We start from the raw sequence: 19,315 nt of genomic DNA, 5'->3' as shown, positions 1-19,315 counted from the left end.
GGTAGGGGTGAGGGTGGGGTAAAAATATTGAATTTAAAAACAAACTTTAAATTATTATTTTTTGGGGGTGGTTGTGGGGGGGGGGGGCTGGTTTGAGGGTAGGGACCAAATAAATTGATTTTTTCAACAATTTTTTTTTTAATTGGAAATTGGAAAAGAGTTTTGGAAAATGTTTTCCTTAAGTTTTGAAGGGAAGTCATTTTCATTAAATTTGAGGAAAATGAGTTGATTTGGAAAACATTTTCCAAAATATTTAACCCAACCAAACATGAGAAAATTGGAAAATATTTTCCAAAAAATATTTTCTTTCATACCAAACACACCCAAAGGTAGTAAACAAATTGAAATTTCAGTGGTATGTATTGACTGAACATTTAAATGAAGCTGTCATATGTCCAACAATTAAATTTCAACTACTTTTTCAGCTAATGTTGTCCCATAGTTTACGAAAATTAAAAAATATATTATATTTTTAAAATTATATTTCAGAAACCTTTCTTCAAGTCTTGCTCTATCACACTAATCTCCCATGTGATATACGATATTGAGTCTACCTCCCTTATTTTGAGATTGAATCAGTTCTAATGTTCAATTTACTCCGCAAACTATGATTTGATGATTGAATTATAGAGATCGTTTATATTTTGATTATTTTCACTTAATTTGAAATCAAACAAGTCAAGTCGATTTTTGAAATATCCAAAACAAACTATTTTTTTCTGATTCAATTGTTTGGCTTGATTCAGAGTATGAGGGTCAAAACTCGAAATATCATTAGTAATGTTAAAATGTTTTCTTGGCCATTGTTTCAAATTTCTCGTCCAATATGATATCTAACACTCCTTGTTGACACTCAATTTTGACCGTTCCCAATATAAATTAATCATCGAGCTTCTTCCATTTTAAACGATCTAAAATAATTAGTTTTATAAATTTCGAAAATAGTTTGTGAGTTATTTTAAATAAATTATGTCAGTTATTATAACTTTTAGACAATACTTATATTTTACATATCTATATATATAATTGATATATTTTAGGAACATTCGAAAATCGTCTAAAAAATATTTAGTTTTACTTAAATATTTGGTTAACTAGTTTAGTTATAAGATAGTTTATATTTTTGAAAGTTAGTTTATAATTAAGTTGATTATTTTATTTCGTTGAGATTAAGAAGCTCACTAATTAATCATATCGATTCATTTTTATTTAAATCTTAGCCGAATTTGCTAACCGACTCGATTTGGCTAATTTCCTAAGTCAATCTACACCTAACCTTTAAACCCAATCAAAGACCAACTTTTGGGCCTTTACAATGTAATTCCAACCGACCCAATTCAATTAATCCCTGGCCCACCAATTTTTCCAATTCAATACAATACATCAGCCCATAAACAACCCAGCACGCAATTCCAATTCCTCTCTTTTTCCAATTCCCATCCGACCCGGCCCACCAATACACAAAAATAACCCAACATTACAATACCCACCAAACACACAATACGTACAACAATACCCAAAACAGTACTCTGCGTCTTCCACCATTCCAGACGCGACAGAATTTGAAACTCAGCTATTCCAGTGCCATTTTCAGCAAAGGATCGTCCTTGCAGCTGAGGGATCATGCCACGTAGCTCGCCAAGGACAATGGGACCGATCCATCCGTCCGTCTTTCTTTCCACTTCCGGAATGGTTTGAAGCTTAAGGAAAAGTATGTCTTCCTTTATTGGTGAAAGAATTTGGCCGTTTGAATTTGGAATAGGCTTCCATCCCATTCGAATTCTCACTTTTGCCCCCCATTTGGAACCCTAATTTCTCCCCTATAAATAATTCATCTTCTTCACTGTGGAAAAAATAAAATTGAGTCATTGCAAAAGAAAGCATCAGTGAAATACAAAGACTTCTTTGAGACGAAAATAGATCAAAAAAGAGTCCACAAATCGTTACAGAGTTGTTTAGGTTCTGTTTTCTTCTCCGAACGAGTTCATCGGAATCCTCGAAGTCAGGTCTTGGTGGGGAAAGCTTGCTCTCGTTCAGTTCGTTGCCCGCTCAGAGGTAAAAATCCCTCTAAATTTCGCCTTAGTTTCAATTAATATGTTATTTAGCTGTAGACTTGGACTTAGTATTGATTTTTTTTTTACCTTTTTTCCTTTCACTGCTCATCTATGGTTATAGTTCATTAAGATTATGATATGACTTGAGTGTATTTAATAGTTATGTGGCTTGTTTGAACCCTCTGCTAAATTTATAGTTTCAAAATCTATGTTATAGCGTTCTGCTCGTATCATTGCTAATATGAAGCTCTGCTTATTTCGGATTAGCACAACCATGTCTGCATCTAGTCTATAGATGGATATTATGCTAGCTCGAGTCCAAACATCCATTGTAGTGTTTTAAAGTTTTAAAACGGCTGAACCTCTTCATCCATGTCTGCTTACTCTGTCCTCTTGTCCTCCTTGTTCTTGAGCCGAGATTATCTTTTGATTAATGAATGGAATTTTGCTTCGAATGATCAGTTTATTTGGACACTAGACAAATCAGAACGACCAGATTTATGCGGTTTCTAGCTATTCTGCATTAAGTCTTAAGTGTCTTGCGAGAATGTGTATTTTATTTTTATTTTTATTTTTTTTGAATTTTTCTCCTGCTCAGTCCTTTATATTTATCCCCTAGATTACACATAAATGGGTAGTAATATGTTGAAAGTGTAGGATTAAACCATGCGCGTTAAAGTCGTGGAAATTCTCTAATAGTTCTTATTTCATGTCACCACTTTAATCTTAAGTTCTTAGTTTGTGTTTCCAATAACTGTTGCCTATCATGTGAATTTAATTGGTCTATTAGTTTTGGTCAATTTGCACATGTTAGGTTGTAGGTATAGATATGTTATTTAAGATGTTCTCCAGTAGCATTTCATAAATGTCCTTATTATTGCTTTGGTGATTTAAAATTAAGTTGGTAAATTGGTGATGACCTATCATTCTCTTTGATTTTATTTTTTCCTAATAAATATATATATATATATATATATATTTATTTATTTTGGCTACAGCTTTGGAAGGGTAACACTACTAACGAATTTTGTAGTATGACCATGCTTATCGCTAATTTTCTTGCCAAAGTACTTGGTCACTTTGTTGTTCATTTTTTTATTTATTATTATTAAATACTCCAAAGGATATATATTCATCACTAAATGGGTCTTAATGACTAATTTAAACGAAATCTTTTCTCTTGCATTTGATTTTATCCCAAGGGTCGGCAATACTTATCTATCCCCTATATTATGTTGTGTTTTGTTGGGTTTTCTTCTTCCATCATAAAAAGAGAAGTTGGTCATTATTAATTTGTCTATTATGAGAAGTGTAGTAATATTAGCTTTCTAGTGTAAAATTTTTGAAGTTATTGTTGGATTGAGTACATTGGTCATAATTTCAATTTATCGTGAAATTGGAATACTCTTTGACATTATTGGCATTGTTTGAAGTAGAAAGAGCATGTGTGGATAGCATTTTTTACCAATTTGGTCAACAATAGTCTAGTTAAATCGTGTGTTTGGCATGTTGTTAATTCTTTTCTTGAAGTTATTGTATCGAAAGTGTCTTATTGCTTCATTTCCTCTCACGAATTATTATGAGTATCACTTATGTATTTTATTTTTTCTTGCCACATGTGAAATTTATTCGAGTTCACTACGAACCCCTCCCTCCCTTTGCATTTCGGGAGAGTCATAAAGGCTTAAATTTTGCCTTTTCGAGTCGGGCGCCAGCCATTAAACTGACGAACAGGTCCCGAAGTTGAAAGAAGCAACAGATCGAGAAATTGAAAGGATTGGGTTTAAAGAGTCCCATTCTTCTTTAAAGAAAAAAATGTATTTTTATCATTTATTAGGCCTAAGCCTATTTAATTATTATTATTAGGTTAAAAGTTTAGGACAGGTTAGGACAGGTGAAAGAATTGGGCCTTGGCCCAAAGAGAAAACATTATATATTTGTGTTAGACTAGGACAGGTGCAGGTGACTCAAACGGGCCAAAGGCCCAAAATAAAAATGGGTCCAAATACTGGACTAGGCGGACAGAAATCAGATTTGGGCCCAAATCTCTCTCCCCTTTTGTCTTACTATGCTCATTTACTTGTCAGTGTTTGTCGTTAATCTTAAGGTTAAAAAATTCAAACCCCTGAACGACGCACATTTTATATTTTTTACGATTTAATCAAATCAGTCATCTTTAAATGGACTTAGATAATAATTTTACAAAAATACTTCACTTAGATAATATTTCAACATTTTTCTTTTTCCCTAAAATGGTCTTAACTACAAAATTGTTCAATTCAAATTAAGTCAAATGAAAATTAGTCAAATAGTTAATTACCAGATAACCGCATGTTAGCGGGCATTTCGGGTGCTTTCAAACCCTTCCCGAAATGCTAGTATGAACCTCGAACCCCTTTAATTATTTTCATTAGATTTTCTGTTTTAATCTTTTGAAAAAATAGTTTTCTTGATTTTTCTTAAAAATTAAGTGGCAACTCTTAAAACCAGTCTTAAATATATTTTTTTAAATAAAACACTCCTTTGTCTTTTTTATTTTGTTTAAGTTTTATATCTAACATTGTCACGAAAAAACAATTACATTTGGAGAAGGAGGACTAGACTTGGCCTTGTCTTGCGTTACTACTTGTATTTTTGCAAAAAATAGGGACGGTTCGATAAAATTAATAGCATAAAACCAAATATTAATTATAAGAGATCTTTTATATATATATATATATATATATATATAAGCTACAATGCAAAGATTTTTATAGTATTTAGTTACATTGTAACTATCTTGTTAGCTTTCAACCAAAAAAGAGTACTTCTTTTAAATAATAAATATGTCATTGTATGAGCTATTTATTACTCATTCCTTTTGAATTTGTTAATCTGATTTTGATCTGACACATAGTTTACGAAAGTAAATTAGATTTTGAGAAAAAACATTAAGTGATACTTCAAATTGTCCCAGATTTTCAAAAAGACACCTTAACTTTGCGTGCGTCCTATTACCCCACAAAACATTCAAAATCACAATAAATACACATTTTTTACACAGTATTTCCACTTTGGACAAAAATATCCTTCGAATGTGCAATTTCTTAAAAACAAAAAGCGGGACCCATTATTGATGTATTGAAGGATGCTTTGGTAATTTCCTATGATGAATTCGTTTTGTTTGTTGTTTAATTTTTTAAATAATTGTATAAAATATTATAAATCACGATAATTAATTACTTAAATATTTAAAAGATATAAAATATATAAAGATCTGATTGACTCCTCAAATTTTTACCGGTGACACATAAATTGGGACAAATGAAATAATATATATTATTTGAAAAATTTCTTCGAAAGTACTATAAATTACAGTAATTAACAGCTAGAAATATTTCAAAGACAAAATAAATTGATTGAATCTACAAAAAAAATTTAGTACTACATAAAATTGAGAAAGAAGAAATGACCTCTATTATTTGAAAATAGCGTAAAAGTATTACAAATCATACAATAAGAATTAACAATTGAAAATTTTAAAAGACTTTAATGCTTTATACTTATTCTTTTTCCATTTGGACAAAAATATCCTCCCAATATGCATATTTTTTTAAACAAAAAGTGGGACCCATTATTGATGTATTGAAGGATGCTTTGGTAATTTTCCTATGATGAATTCGTTTTGTTTGTTGTTTAATTTTTTTTAAATAATTGTATAAAATATTATAAATCACAATAATTATCTACTTAAATATTCAAAAGATATAAAAATATGTAAAAGATCTGATTAACTCTTCAAATTTTATCGGTGACAAATAAATTGGACAAATTAAATAATATATATTATTTGAAAATTACTTAGAAAGTACAATAATTTACAGTAATTAACAATAGAATATTTTAAAGACAAAAAAAATTGATTGAATCTCAAAATTTTATTAGTACCACATAAATTTAGAAAGAAGAAATAACCTTTATTATTTGAAAATTGCGTAAAAATATTACAAATCATACAACAATAATTAGCAATTTAGAATGTTAAAAGACATAAAAAATTTTTTACCATAGTTAACAATAGTTAAAAATTTAGACTATTTTAAATTAATATTAAAGTTTGATTAACTCTTTAATTTTGTCTTTGTCACATAAATTGAAACAAAAAATGATACATATTGGGCCCGTGCTAGCACGGGCTCCGATGTCTAGTATATATATATATATATATTCATGTGACATGAGAGTCTAAGAAGTTTGTTGAGAAATAATATATTTAATCTTACTCCTTAATAGTACTTAATCATTAATTTTCTGGTTAATTTTGCAGATAATAACAACTTTGAAAATGACATGACAAACTATAGTGAAAACTATTGCATTGGCAACATTGCTCTAGAGAAAGTTTAAGAAAAAGTTGTAATAAATAAGTAAAATTATTACTAACAAATTATGTGTTTATGACACTATTATGTTATTTGTAATTTTCATCACACAAATTTACACAACTTATCTAGATTTAGATATAAACTAAAAAGAAAAAACAAACAATGATTTTATGTTATATGTTCCCTCTATAAACAAATGACATTTTGAACAAGGATGATTCTGTCATTAGTTAATCTCCATCACACAAATTCACACACCTTATCTAGATCTAGATATATATAAACTAAAATAAAAATGTATGTTATACATTACCTCTATACACAAATGACACTTTGAACAAGGATGATTTTGACACTGATTAATCTCCATCACACAAATTCACATAATTTATCTAGATCTAAATATAATCCGTAAAAACAATGGTTCCATACTATATGTTTCCACTATAAACAAACAAATAATACTTTGAAGGGAAAAAGGACAAATATACTCTCAAACTATCGTTAATGGTATATAAATACCCTCCATCATACTTTCCGTTCATTAGTGTCCCTGCCGTCCAAAAATCATTGCACATTTGCCCCTCACACTAACAGAAGAATTATTTGATACACGTGGCGCAATCTCACGGCTCAACTCGATTTGACCAATTATTTAATCCAAAATTTGAATACCCGCCCATTACCCATTTGACCCACCCGATACACCCATTACCCACATTTGTTAACAATGGTGATTTCTTTTTTCTTCATCTTCTTCCTCTGTTTTTCACCTCAATACTACTACTTATCATTTGCCATCACCACCGCCGGCGTCTAAGGCAACAACCGTCGTGTTCACCGTGAACCCTTTTTCCTATTAGACTCACCACCACCTTCTTCTCAACCACTTATACCTTCTCCTCTGGCCCTACATAGTACCCATTTCAAGGTTCTACTACTCCTAATAACAGTTATAATAATCCATTTTTCCCTACATATCCTTCTCTTCCACCTTCCCCTATTTCCCCTGCTGATTTTGTTCCTAAAAATGTCTCTTCTATTATCCTCTCAAATACCTCCAAATCTAACCCAGTTTCAACTAAACTCATTGTCACTGTTGTTATATATGTTGTTGTTGGTTTCATTGTTCTATCTATTGCTATCTTTTTGCATATACGAAAGCGAAGGAAACAAAGTGACCGGAAAACTCAAACATCTGATAGTAATAGCAATGGGCTGAGTCGGGATGGTGCTAAAAATGATGCTAATAATGATATTCATATGATTTAAAGATCGTCTCAGACTAGTTCAGAGTTTCTCTATTTAGGTACTCTTGCCAACTCACATGGCGGGGTTGAAACACATAGTGCGCAGAATCGTAATGGCAGTAACACTAGCTATGCTCCTTCTTCGAGAAAAATGGACTCGTCGGAGCTCCGTACGTTGCCGCCGTTACATGGATGAAATTTGAGAGAGTTGTGGGAATATTAGGTTTTTCTCTGGTATTGTTGACAATGATGTGGATTTTTACTCTTCTACCGGATCTATGGGTGGTAGAGAGAGCTCTATCGGAGGAAGAGATAGCTCTATCGTCGTGGTCCGCCAGATTTTTTTTTACGTTTTTAAATAGGTTATTTGTGTGGGTAATCGGTGTATCGGGTGGGTTAAATGGGTAATGGGTGGGTATTCAAATTTTGGGTTAAATAATTGGTCAAATCGGGTTGAACCGTAGGATTGCGCCACGTGTACCAAATAATTCTTTCGTTAGTGTGAGGGGCAAATGTGCACTGATTTTTGGACTGCAGGGGCACTAATTAACAGAAAGTATAAAGGAGGGTATTTATATACCATTAACGATAGTTCGGGAATATATTTGTCCTTTTTCCCTACTTTGAATAATGATGATTAATCTCTGTCACACAAATTCACGCACTCAAAACTACCTAGATGATTCCTACTAAAGCACCAAGAGAAATTACAAAGATGATTAATGTAAGCCCAGTTTTCCTTGGTAGTTCAACTTTACCTCATCCTATTGAGGTGAAAGGTGAGGAAAATATTAGGGCTGCTGATACAAGTGCCTCCTGCAATTTGTACTGTTTGAGTGGTGGAAAAATCAAGAATTTCGCTAACGATATTTTCTATATATACAGTATAGTTTTTCGATGAAAGTGTTGTTTCATGAACCTAACTCAATGAAACCTACAGGCTAGCTCAAGAGATGAGGATTGCCCATTATCATATTAAGAGTCCAAGGATCCACGTGTCTCTGATGTGAGATTTCATTCACACCCTTTCCACACCAAACACTATCCGGTACCAACATCAGGAAGAGACTCTGGGTCTAACTCAACCCAAAACTAGTTCAAAGAAAAGAATTAGAGACAAGAAAAAGTTAGAAAAGAATTTGCTCTACTTTCACTTTATGCAAATTTGTATACATCTATGAAGTAAGAAAATACATTGTGTAAAACTATGCTGCAGCTCCTCCCTCTATAACAAATCTCAAACAAGAAAAAAACACAAACAGATTCTTCATTGTACACATCAAACTTCTTTCTTTTTCGAAGATCAATACATAATTTATAACCTCGTCGATGCACAAAAATCCTTCAAATGTTCCATTTGTGTAGGCAGTACCCCGTGTTCTTTAGCGAGCCTACACGACTGTTCAGTAATGAGCTGATATGTTGAAGGCCTCTCCCATGGAACAATTCCGAAATCATCATTATACAGTTCCATCCCTTCAACCAAGAACTGCCAGAAGAATGATCCTGCACCTGACCTGTTTCTTTTTGCAGACTTGTATATGAAATCAAGAACCATTTTGTAGAATCTGTCTCGTTGAGCAGGTTCAAAGTCCTCGTTCTCATTTGACAAACCGAATTCAGTGAACATGATCGGTTTTCTCAGTTCCTTGTCACCGTCTTCTATGTGAGAAAGCATCCATTTGGCTGCAAATTTTAGTTTTTCTTCGAATTTTTTATCATGGAACCTACAAAATGAAAGGATGTCAAACAGGAAAATGCTCTGAAGCAGCAGACTTCGATAAGAAAAGGGAAAGTTCGGTATTAAAAGATAGTTATAAAATCGTTAGCACTGCACGAAAAGAATTCATCTTTTCCTGTTTGTCACAAATTAAGAAAGTTGAGTATGATAAAAAGCTCACCAATGGTCTGGATATACATGTACAGAGGCAAAATCAATCGTCGAGAGCATGGAGTTACGGATGAAATCTGATCCAAGATCAGCAGCCCAAAATTCCGGATTGCCACTTGATCTTTTGGGACTTTTACGGCCATAAAATCCTTCTAGGCCTACAGTAAGCAGATGTTTCCTATCAATCGACTTCACAAATGTTGACATCTCTTCTATCCAGTCCTGCAGAATTCTTTAACACGATTAATTCATATCCAGTTGAAGGTAAGGAGGCATAAGAGAAGTTCCCTTTTTTCACAATTAATTAGTCAAACAAAAACAAGATACCCTCAGATTAAACACTCCAACTCATCCTCACTGTGTCTTGTGAACACCAACACTGACGTGGCACATAAATTTTGGACGTGTCTAAATGATCATTTTGTAAGTTGGAGCGTTCAACTGACTCAATGAAGACAAGTGAGGTGTCCAGACTTGCACTCTCAAAGTTGGAGTGCTTACTTGTCAGCTGAGGCCAAGTTTGAGTGTTTGTTTATGTATCATGCCAATGCTATAATACAAAGTTTAGGAGGGATTACTAGTGGATATCTTCTGGTAAGTGTTGCTACAGATCAACATAAGCAAGCATAAAATTTTGACATTGTCTTTCATAATTCGTACGAGAAGAAATGTTGGAGGCAAGAATTGCTAAATGGAACTCTCGTTTTCATGTGCATGAAGTATCCAGACGGATGATGATTTGATAATGGTAAACATTCATAATATTACAAACAACAACTACGCCTCAATTCCGAACTAGACTTGTTTCATTCCACTACTCAACAATTTGTCTTTTAAATCTCATAATGCAACTTTCTAAAATATAAAGTGACAGCCCAAACTTCGGAGAGCAGATAACAGAAATGAATAGCTACTCAAATGAAGGACTACTTTTCTGTCAGAGTGTCAGGTACTATGACATCAAAATGAGAAGAGAGTTTAAAACTTACTTGAAGTGTGTCACCAGAAGGATCGGTCATGCAGCGAGGCTCGTTTATTAACTCCCATGCAAAGATAGTTGGATCATCCCTGTACTCCATCCCAGTGTATATGTTTCTCCTAGTTAGCACTGTCTGGGAGAATGAAAAAAGAACGATGACACGGGTCAGAAGTTTACAAAAATGTAATTTTAGCATTAATAACTGCAGAGGAAAGAGCAAAAAGATGGCTTCAATCATGGCATGGCCTAACGCGAAAGCTATTCATTCTCTCCTTATAGCATGTTATGACAGGCAATAAATAAATGAAACAACTGAATAATTATGTACACACAATAAGCTAGCCAAAAATAGGTAAAAGTACATAACAAGACTTTGCACCTATGTTGCTCGGACTCTTCAATAATACCGTTGGGGGTGTGTCGGATCCACCAAAAGATATGCCTTTTCGGAGGGTTTGACATGCAAGCAACAGCATTTTGGGAGGGTCTGAGCAACAGAATTTTTAACTCCTTTTTTAATGTAATAAAGTTATGATGGGCATAAATATTGGTAATATGTCAATCTTCCTTCTACGCATCCTTCAACTTCCAACAAACCAAAATATCTTTCTATTTCCTCTTCTTTAATTACAACTTTTTTTTCATTTTCATCTTGTATTCTTGTCTTTCAGTCTTTTGAGACATAGATCTCCTGATTTCATGTTCAGCGAAACTCTCAGAGTGGAGGCACTAATTTAGATAATTACATGTGATTCATTGATTCCATATGCAACACTTGTGACAGAAGAAAATAACAAGATTTATCTCGATCAACTGTATATTTGCTTGCTCCCTGTTCAACAATTAGAGGTATGCTATATTTGGAAACACGGACATAGCGCAAGATGCAAGTTTTTCCTGAAGAATATTCTAGGAAAATTACCTTGACATAATTTTTGAAATATCGACGGATGGTAGGGTCATAGAAGAATGAATCATTGGAAGAGCTTAAAGCAACACCTTCTTTCTCTGCCCACTTTACATACTCAGTCTTCCCCCCGAATGCGTGCAGGTTGTTAACCAAGCTAAGCATCAACCTAATGCCATTCTTTCTGGCTTCTGCAATAACATGATCCAATGCCTGCAACAAAACATATCCGCATCAAGTGAAAACTGTCAGACAGAGATAAAAATGCAGATGATTCATACACCATATAAATCTTAGTAGCAGTATGCCTAGATTAAAAGATCAAAGAATCAGGCATTGATGGTTGTGACAGGGTAGGCTGCCTACAACACACACCCTTGGAGTGTGGCCCTCACCCAGACCCCGCATAAATGCAGGATGCTTCGTAAACCAGGCTAGTTTTTTTTTTAAGATAGCAACACTATGCCTAATTTACAAGATTAAACAATCAGCCAATGATGGTCGCGTCAAGGTAGACTGCCTACATCACACCCCCTCAAGATGCGGTCCTTCCTGGACCCCACAAAAAATGCGGGAAGCTTCGTACACTGGTCCTCCCTTTTCCTTCTTAAAATATATTAACATTAGATTAGATCAGATAACTTAAAATTTACGTACTTGACAAGAATTTAGAAGTCCTATAACTAAACTTCCTTTATACAAATACGGTACTACAATTCAATGTAAATGGTCTTGAGTAGGAGCAATAATTATGGAAAGATTGCTATAAAGGGTTAAACTACCAATATAAAAGACAGCAGTAAAATAACACAAATTGTACTAACAAGTTTTACTTACTCTAAACACACTTTCAACAAATTAAAAGACATATAGTACTCCCTCCATTCGAATTTGTTTGTGTTACTTTCCTTTTTAGTCTGTTCAAAAAAGAATGCATCTTTCCTTTTCTAGCAACTCTTAAATTTCAAATTTCCACATGATGTGTCTAAGACCATGAGATTTAAAAATCTTCTTTACTTTCTTAAACTCCGTACCAAGTAAAAATTGGACAAACAAATTGAAACAGAGGGGTAGTAATAATTAAAGAAATTGTACTAAACAACAAGTTTAACTTACTCTAAACACATTTTCATCAAATCTACCAAAGCAAAACACACAAGTAACAATTATAGAAATTGAACTTAAAAAAGCAAGTTTTACTTACTCTAAACACTCTTTCATCAAATCTACCAGGGGAAATCTGCAGAGCATTGTATCCACCATCATTAAAAGCCCAAGTTCTACACACAGTGAGCCCCATCTTAGCACCAGCTTGTAAAATCCCTTTAATCCTTGGTCTATTACTATAATCCACAGCATGGTCCATTAACCAGTAAGAATTCCATCCATTTATGTAAAAAGCTTTACCATCCACAAAGAATTGAGTTCCATTTCTCTCCACAAAACTTAACTTTATTTCTTCTCTGTTGAAATTGAAACCCCACAAGTCTCCAAATGCCAAATAAAGAAAAGTAACAAACAGTGCAAACCCAATGACTGGATAAAACAGGCCACCATTTCTTGCTAGCTTTCTGCTCATAGGTGATTGAACCATTTCAAGAAATGGTAAAAAGGGAAAAAAATGGAGAAGGCTCTTTGGAGATCCAACTTGAGAAAATGCTGAAATCCCATAAACCAAAGATTGAAACTTTATGTTATAAATATGAAAAATGCTGAATCCCCATAAACCAAGATTGAAACTTTATACTATAAAAATGAAAAATTTATGAAACCCATAAACCAAGATTGAAACTTTATACTATAAAAATGAAAAATTTATGAAACCCATAAACCAAGATTGAAACTTTATACTATAAAAATGAAAAATTTATGAAACCCATAAACCAAGATTGAAACTTTATACTATAAAAATGAAAAATTTATGAAACCCATAAACCAAGATTGAAACTTTATACTATAAAAATGAAAAATTTATGAAACCCATAAACCAAGATTGAAACTTTATACTATAAAAATGAAAAATTTATGAAACCCATAAACCAAGATTGAAACTTTATACTATAAAAATGAAAAATTTATGAAACCCATAAACCAAGATTGAAACTTTATACTATAAAAATGAAAAATTTATGAAACCCATAAACCAAGATTGAAACTTTATACTATAAAAATGAAGAATTTAATGTAATACAGAATACCAAGATTGTATTTTTTTATAAAAAAAATTGTACCTGGGATCTCCTTAGCTCCCCCAATAAATGGGACTTTGTGATTTTTTTTTCAAGAACAGTCAGATCCCCTTCTCTGAAAGAGTGACAAAACCAGTACTTGAAGCACAGACAAAGTTTATCAATTTGAAAAATCAAGATACCCAACATGAAACTGCATCACATGTGTGGGGGTGGGTGGGTTTGGGGGGCCTAACTTGATTTTGTTTCTGATAGGCGTTATGTACGTGATTTATGGGTGTAGTAAGATAAAAGAATCTAAACCCAATGTATTAATTAATTGATTTGTACATGCTGAGGTATAAAATGTTACTCTATCCGTTTCAATTTATGTGACACATTTTTCTTTTAAGTTAATTTTAAAGAAAAGAATCATCTTTATTATCAACAACAATAACATATTCAATGAAATAGAATAAAAGAAAATAGAATGTATGCAAATATTATTACTATCTCGTAACTTCAAAAGTGTAGGCCAAGTTTCAAATATATTTTACATGTACGTTATATAATTTAAGTGTTGCATTTTTTTTTATTATAAACAAGTTGATTTTTTCTATTTTTATTTTGGGGAAAAAAATCAACATTGGTACTTGAAGTCTTGCTTCAATCATGGCCTATTGTAGGCGGTTTTTCTGCTAGTCATTGAAGCAAATATTTTTTCCACTAAAGAAAATTTTACTTCTTTTTTATGGTTTCACATTCTATTTAGAAAAAGTAAGAATTTATTTTTCTAAAAAAAGGTGAAGGTGGGGAGTGGGTAAAAATAGAAAGCGAAAAAATACATGTTTCAAAGCGTGGTATGTCACTACTTAAAAGTATATTAAAAATAATGATATTTTTTAAATAATTGAGACAAGTAATATGTTCCTCTTGCAACGTATGTGAGTATGTACAAATTGAAAATTCGAAAAAAAAAAACTTTGAGGAGTTATTATGCCTTTTTTTTCATTACTATCAACATCTATATTTAAATCCTTAAAAATAATCAGCAATTTAAATAATTATTTGTGATAATACATCTTTTCGATTAGACAATATTGAAAACCATAGTCCACCTATATCCATTGTTCAAATGGATTAATCATACTTAAATTTCTAATCATAATGGTTGATTTTGTTTTATTCCAACTCAAAGTATCAAATAAATTCATAATTATTGATTGAAAAACCATAAGAAATCCCAGCCTTTGTGGGTCAGATTTTCTTACAACTTCTAAATGGGATATATATAATATAATAAAGGATTAATAGTAATTTTAGTCCTTCAATTAATGATAAATTTTAATTTTAATTGTTATAATATTTAACTAAGCATATTAAACCTTCAAGTGATCATGATCGAGATGTGCATTTTTTTATCCTTTTGTGTGAGGATATTTGTAAGTTTATCATAATTAATTATCATTTCACCACTTAATTACTTTGATAATAGTATAATTTTATAAATTATCAATAACTTGGGGATCAAAAATAATACTATCCTTATAATAAACAAAATAATTCTTTAATAGAAATATACTTGCCAAACAAGGTATGATGCTTCTCCCACTTGCTATAAAAAGTATATCATCATTTTCTAACAATAATTTTATCATCATGAATATTACAGCAGCAACAAAAACATATTTTATTGCTAAATTAAATAGGTGTATATATGTTTGTTGCAGACTCAAAATGAATTACAATAAAAGTGTACCTATTTAATAAAGGTAAATTGCATTTTTTTTCCTTGGGGCATACTCTTTATTGTTTGTTGAAAAAACTTTAATCTTAAATTCCTAGAGTAATTTTATTTTGAGAAAATATTTCTGAGTTAAAATGATTATCTAGTTTGCGCGCATCTTGATTAATTTTAAGAGATATTTATCATCTTTCATCAGCAATCGATATTTGATAATATTGTTTAGCAATGCTAGAACAGATGAAAAGTAATCATCTTGCATTTTGTCTCTGCTAGAATTCGAATCTGAAACCTCATAATGTTATATCACTAATTACTAGGTCACATTCTTGAATATATATATATATATATATCTTTTTTGACCAAAGGAATAAAAAAGTGTAAAGTCAATGGCCACCGACAGTTAGCAGACTTCAAATTTTCCATTCCATGTCAAATATCACAAATTTGAAGGATGAAATTTAAAAAGAGTATGACGTATAAATCATGTGTTACTAATACCTTTTATAATTCCAACTAATCATCAAATGATTCTTACATTCGGCATAAAATAATAAATAGATTCTTTCATAACTAATTTCTGCACTATTAATATATGCATAACTATAGTCAATTATTAGATGATCGTTTTTTTTTTCTCTCCTAAAATAAAAGGTGGCCCGCAATTCATTACTGATAAATAGATTCATATACCATTAATAATTTACGTGTTTTTTCCTCTCACACCTACTTAAGATCCTATATTATTAAACTTAGGAATAATTGCGTCATGTATGATCACTTTCTCGTTCGGATGCCCACTTACATACTCATTTCTCTAAAATCACATTCGATAATTATTATTTTTAAAATAATAATGAAGCTTATATTCATTCACATAATTGATTTACGACAAAACTAAGAACACTGTTTTTTTTTAATAATTAATCTTTCTAAAAGTATGAAATGTATCAACCTTTTCTATTTGGTATATCTAGTCATTGAAGCAAGAAAATTTTACTTTTTTTATGGTTTCACATTCTATTTAGAAAAAGTAAGAATTTATTTTATTTTTTAAAATAGGTGAAGGTGGGGGTGAAAATAGAAGGAAAAAAAATTAAGCGAAAAATACAGATGTCAAAGCGTGGTATGTCAACACTTAAAGCATATTATATAGTAATGATATTTATAGAGTTTACTATTTTCAAAATAACTGAGACAAGTAATATGTTCCTCTCGCAAAGTATGTAAGTATTTACTAATTGTAAATTTGAAACAACTTTGAGGAGTAATTATGCCTCTTGATCATACTATAAACATCTAGCAGTTTAAATAATTGTTTGTGATAATACATCTTCTCGATTTGATAATATTGAAAACTATAGTCCACCTATATCCATTGTTTAAATGGATTAATCATATTTCAATTTCTAATCATAGTGGTTGATTTTGTTTTATTCCAACTCAAAGTTTCAAATAAATTCATAATTATTGATTGAAAATCATAAGAAATACAGCATTTGTGGGTCAGATATTCTTAATTATTAATAAAGAATTAATAGTTTTTTCTTAAATCCTTCAATTAATGATAAATTTTAATTAGTCGATATGATAACTGATTAATTATATTAAACCTTCAACCGAATGAGTTGTAATTCTTTTGTGTTATAAATTTATCATAATTATTTATCGCTTCACTATTTAATTATTTTGATGATAATGTAATTTTATAAATAGTCAAATATAATATATTTCTTCTGTAATGGGGCCAAAAATACATACTTCATAATTAACTAAACAATAAATACATTTAATCATATATCACAAAAAACAAAACAACATTATGAATAACTTGGAGATAAAAAATAATATTATCCTTATAACAAACAAATAATTCTTTCATAGAAATACTCCTTACCAAAGAAGGAATGATGCTTCTCCAACTTACTATAAAAAGTATCATCATTATTCTCTAACAATTATTTTATCATCATGAGTCTTACAACATCAACAAAAACATATTGGACTTAAAATAAATTACAATAAAAGTGTACCTATTTAATAAAAGTAAATTGCATTTTTTTCTTAGAAATTGTGATCAATAGGTAATGTCGCACCAATGCCCAACCAAAGGGCGACTGCGGTACCAATCAAAAAGACAGTCGTCGCTACTGGACGGCGAAATGTTTTATCTAAAAGATTCGCAATATAACTAGGAAGACGTTTTAAATACCACACATGGGTTACTGGGCATGCGAGTTTGATATAGCCCATTTGATACCCGGTCGTGAAGCTTATCCAGGAGATGAATAGGAGTAAGCTTGTGACACGTTCACTAAAAAAAAATCCCTTTGTAGCCAATCATTTATTAAAAAAAATTGATAAGCTTAACCTGTCTAATATCTCATATTTATGAATTATGGGCGAACGACGGGAATTGAACCCGCGCATGGTGGATTCACAATCCACTGCCTTGATCCACTTGGCTACATCCGCCCCCTCGCCTACTTACATTCCATTTTTACATTATTTAAATTCGAAAACAAAAGATTCAAGTTCGAATATTTATCTTCTTTCTTATTTCAATGATATTATTATTTTGATTATTATTTCAAAGATAAGAATATGAAGTAAAAATTGTATTTTTTGTGAAATGGCTCGGCTTAGATAATCTTTTTCTTTTTTGTGAACTCAACGGCTTCAGTTATAGTGATCCTGCTACTGTGAAAAAATATGCTAGACGTGCTCAATTGGGTGAAATTTTCGAATTAGATCGTGCTACTTTGAAATCCGATGGTGTTTTCGTAGCAGTCCAAGGGGTTGGTTTACTTTTGGGCATGCTTCGTTTGCTTTGCTCTTCTTCTTCGGACACATTTGGCATGGTGCTAGAACCATACTCTATGATGTTTGTTGAAAAAAGGATAAGGATTTGAAAAATATTCCAACTTTGGCCGAAATTGTTGTTACAATACCAAACTTTAATGAGGACCTATTACCCCCAGACTATTTAATACCGTATTTTAAACATATATATTTGCTCACGTGGACATAAAAAATAATGCAAAATTATAAATAGTAATGTGTCCACGTGGGCACACATATACCTTTAAAATACACTATTAAATAGTTCAGCGGTACAAAATACACTAATAAATAGTTCAGGGGGATAATAGGTCCTCCATAAAGTTTGGTATCATAACAGCAATTTTGGCCAAAGTTGAGGTATTTTTCAGACCCTTATCCCTTGAAAAATCCTATGAACTTTAATCTTAAATTTGTAGAGTAATTTTATTTTGAGGAGTATATTTCTTTATCTAGTTTATGCACACGTTAATTAATTTCAAGAGATATTTGTCACCTTCCATTAGCAATAGGTATTTAATATTTCGGTCTAGTAATGCTAAAACATATGAGAAGCAATCACCTTATATTTCGTCTTTGCTAGAATTTGAATCTAAAACTTCACCATGTTCAATCTATTTCATTGATCATCAGGTTACACATATGACTACAATTGTAACTATTAATTTGGAATGGAAAAAGTACTTAATTGAATAATATCATAATGGGTTGTGGTGAATTAAATATGATTCCACCACCGACAGTTAGCAGATTTGTAAATATTGGTTGTTTGATAAATAAGAAACTTTTACTTCTGTGTGACATGTTAGGAGTGTTTTTTTTTCTCAATATTTAATATTCGTATTGAAACTCAATTCATTTCAATTTGCGTATTGTAGGGCTTATCTCTGGATGTGATGCTTTTAATAGGACTTTTTTTCATTTTCAGAACTTGAATTCGAGACCCTTAATGCAAGTGAATACAAGCAGTGTCACTTGTATAAAGTTATCTGTATTGTATTTACAAAGTGTTGGACTATAAGTTAAATCAAAATAGTTTGTACTCCCTTCCTTTTAAACCATTCTGAATCTGATGAAATAGGATGAATTGAGATGGTATTTTATAAATGCATAATAT

At 31.5% G+C, this 19,315-nt stretch overlaps 1 protein-coding gene across 1 annotated transcript; it reads right to left on the bottom strand.

Moving 5' to 3' along the window:
* Positions 1–8,795: 8,795 nt before the first annotated feature.
* On the bottom strand, positions 8,796–13,876 carry LOC102589884 (mannan endo-1,4-beta-mannosidase 2-like). The gene is made up of 6 exons (XM_006367583.2): positions 13,677–13,876; positions 12,650–13,104; positions 11,461–11,658; positions 10,549–10,671; positions 9,570–9,781; positions 8,796–9,395 (listed from the first exon to the last, which is right to left on the bottom strand). The coding sequence occupies exons 2-6, from the start codon at positions 13,037–13,039 to the stop codon at positions 8,984–8,986; spliced, it is 1,335 nt and encodes a 444-aa protein (XP_006367645.1). The 5' UTR covers positions 13,040–13,104; positions 13,677–13,876; the 3' UTR covers positions 8,796–8,983.
* Positions 13,877–19,315: the final 5,439 nt, after the last annotated feature.

Source organism: Solanum tuberosum, unplaced genomic scaffold (genome assembly GCF_000226075.1).
Source record: "Solanum tuberosum cultivar DM 1-3 516 R44 unplaced genomic scaffold, SolTub_3.0 scf00853, whole genome shotgun sequence".
In the NCBI taxonomy this organism is placed as follows: Eukaryota; Viridiplantae; Streptophyta; class Magnoliopsida; order Solanales; family Solanaceae; genus Solanum; species Solanum tuberosum.
This window is presented reverse-complemented; position numbering and strand designations above follow the sequence as displayed.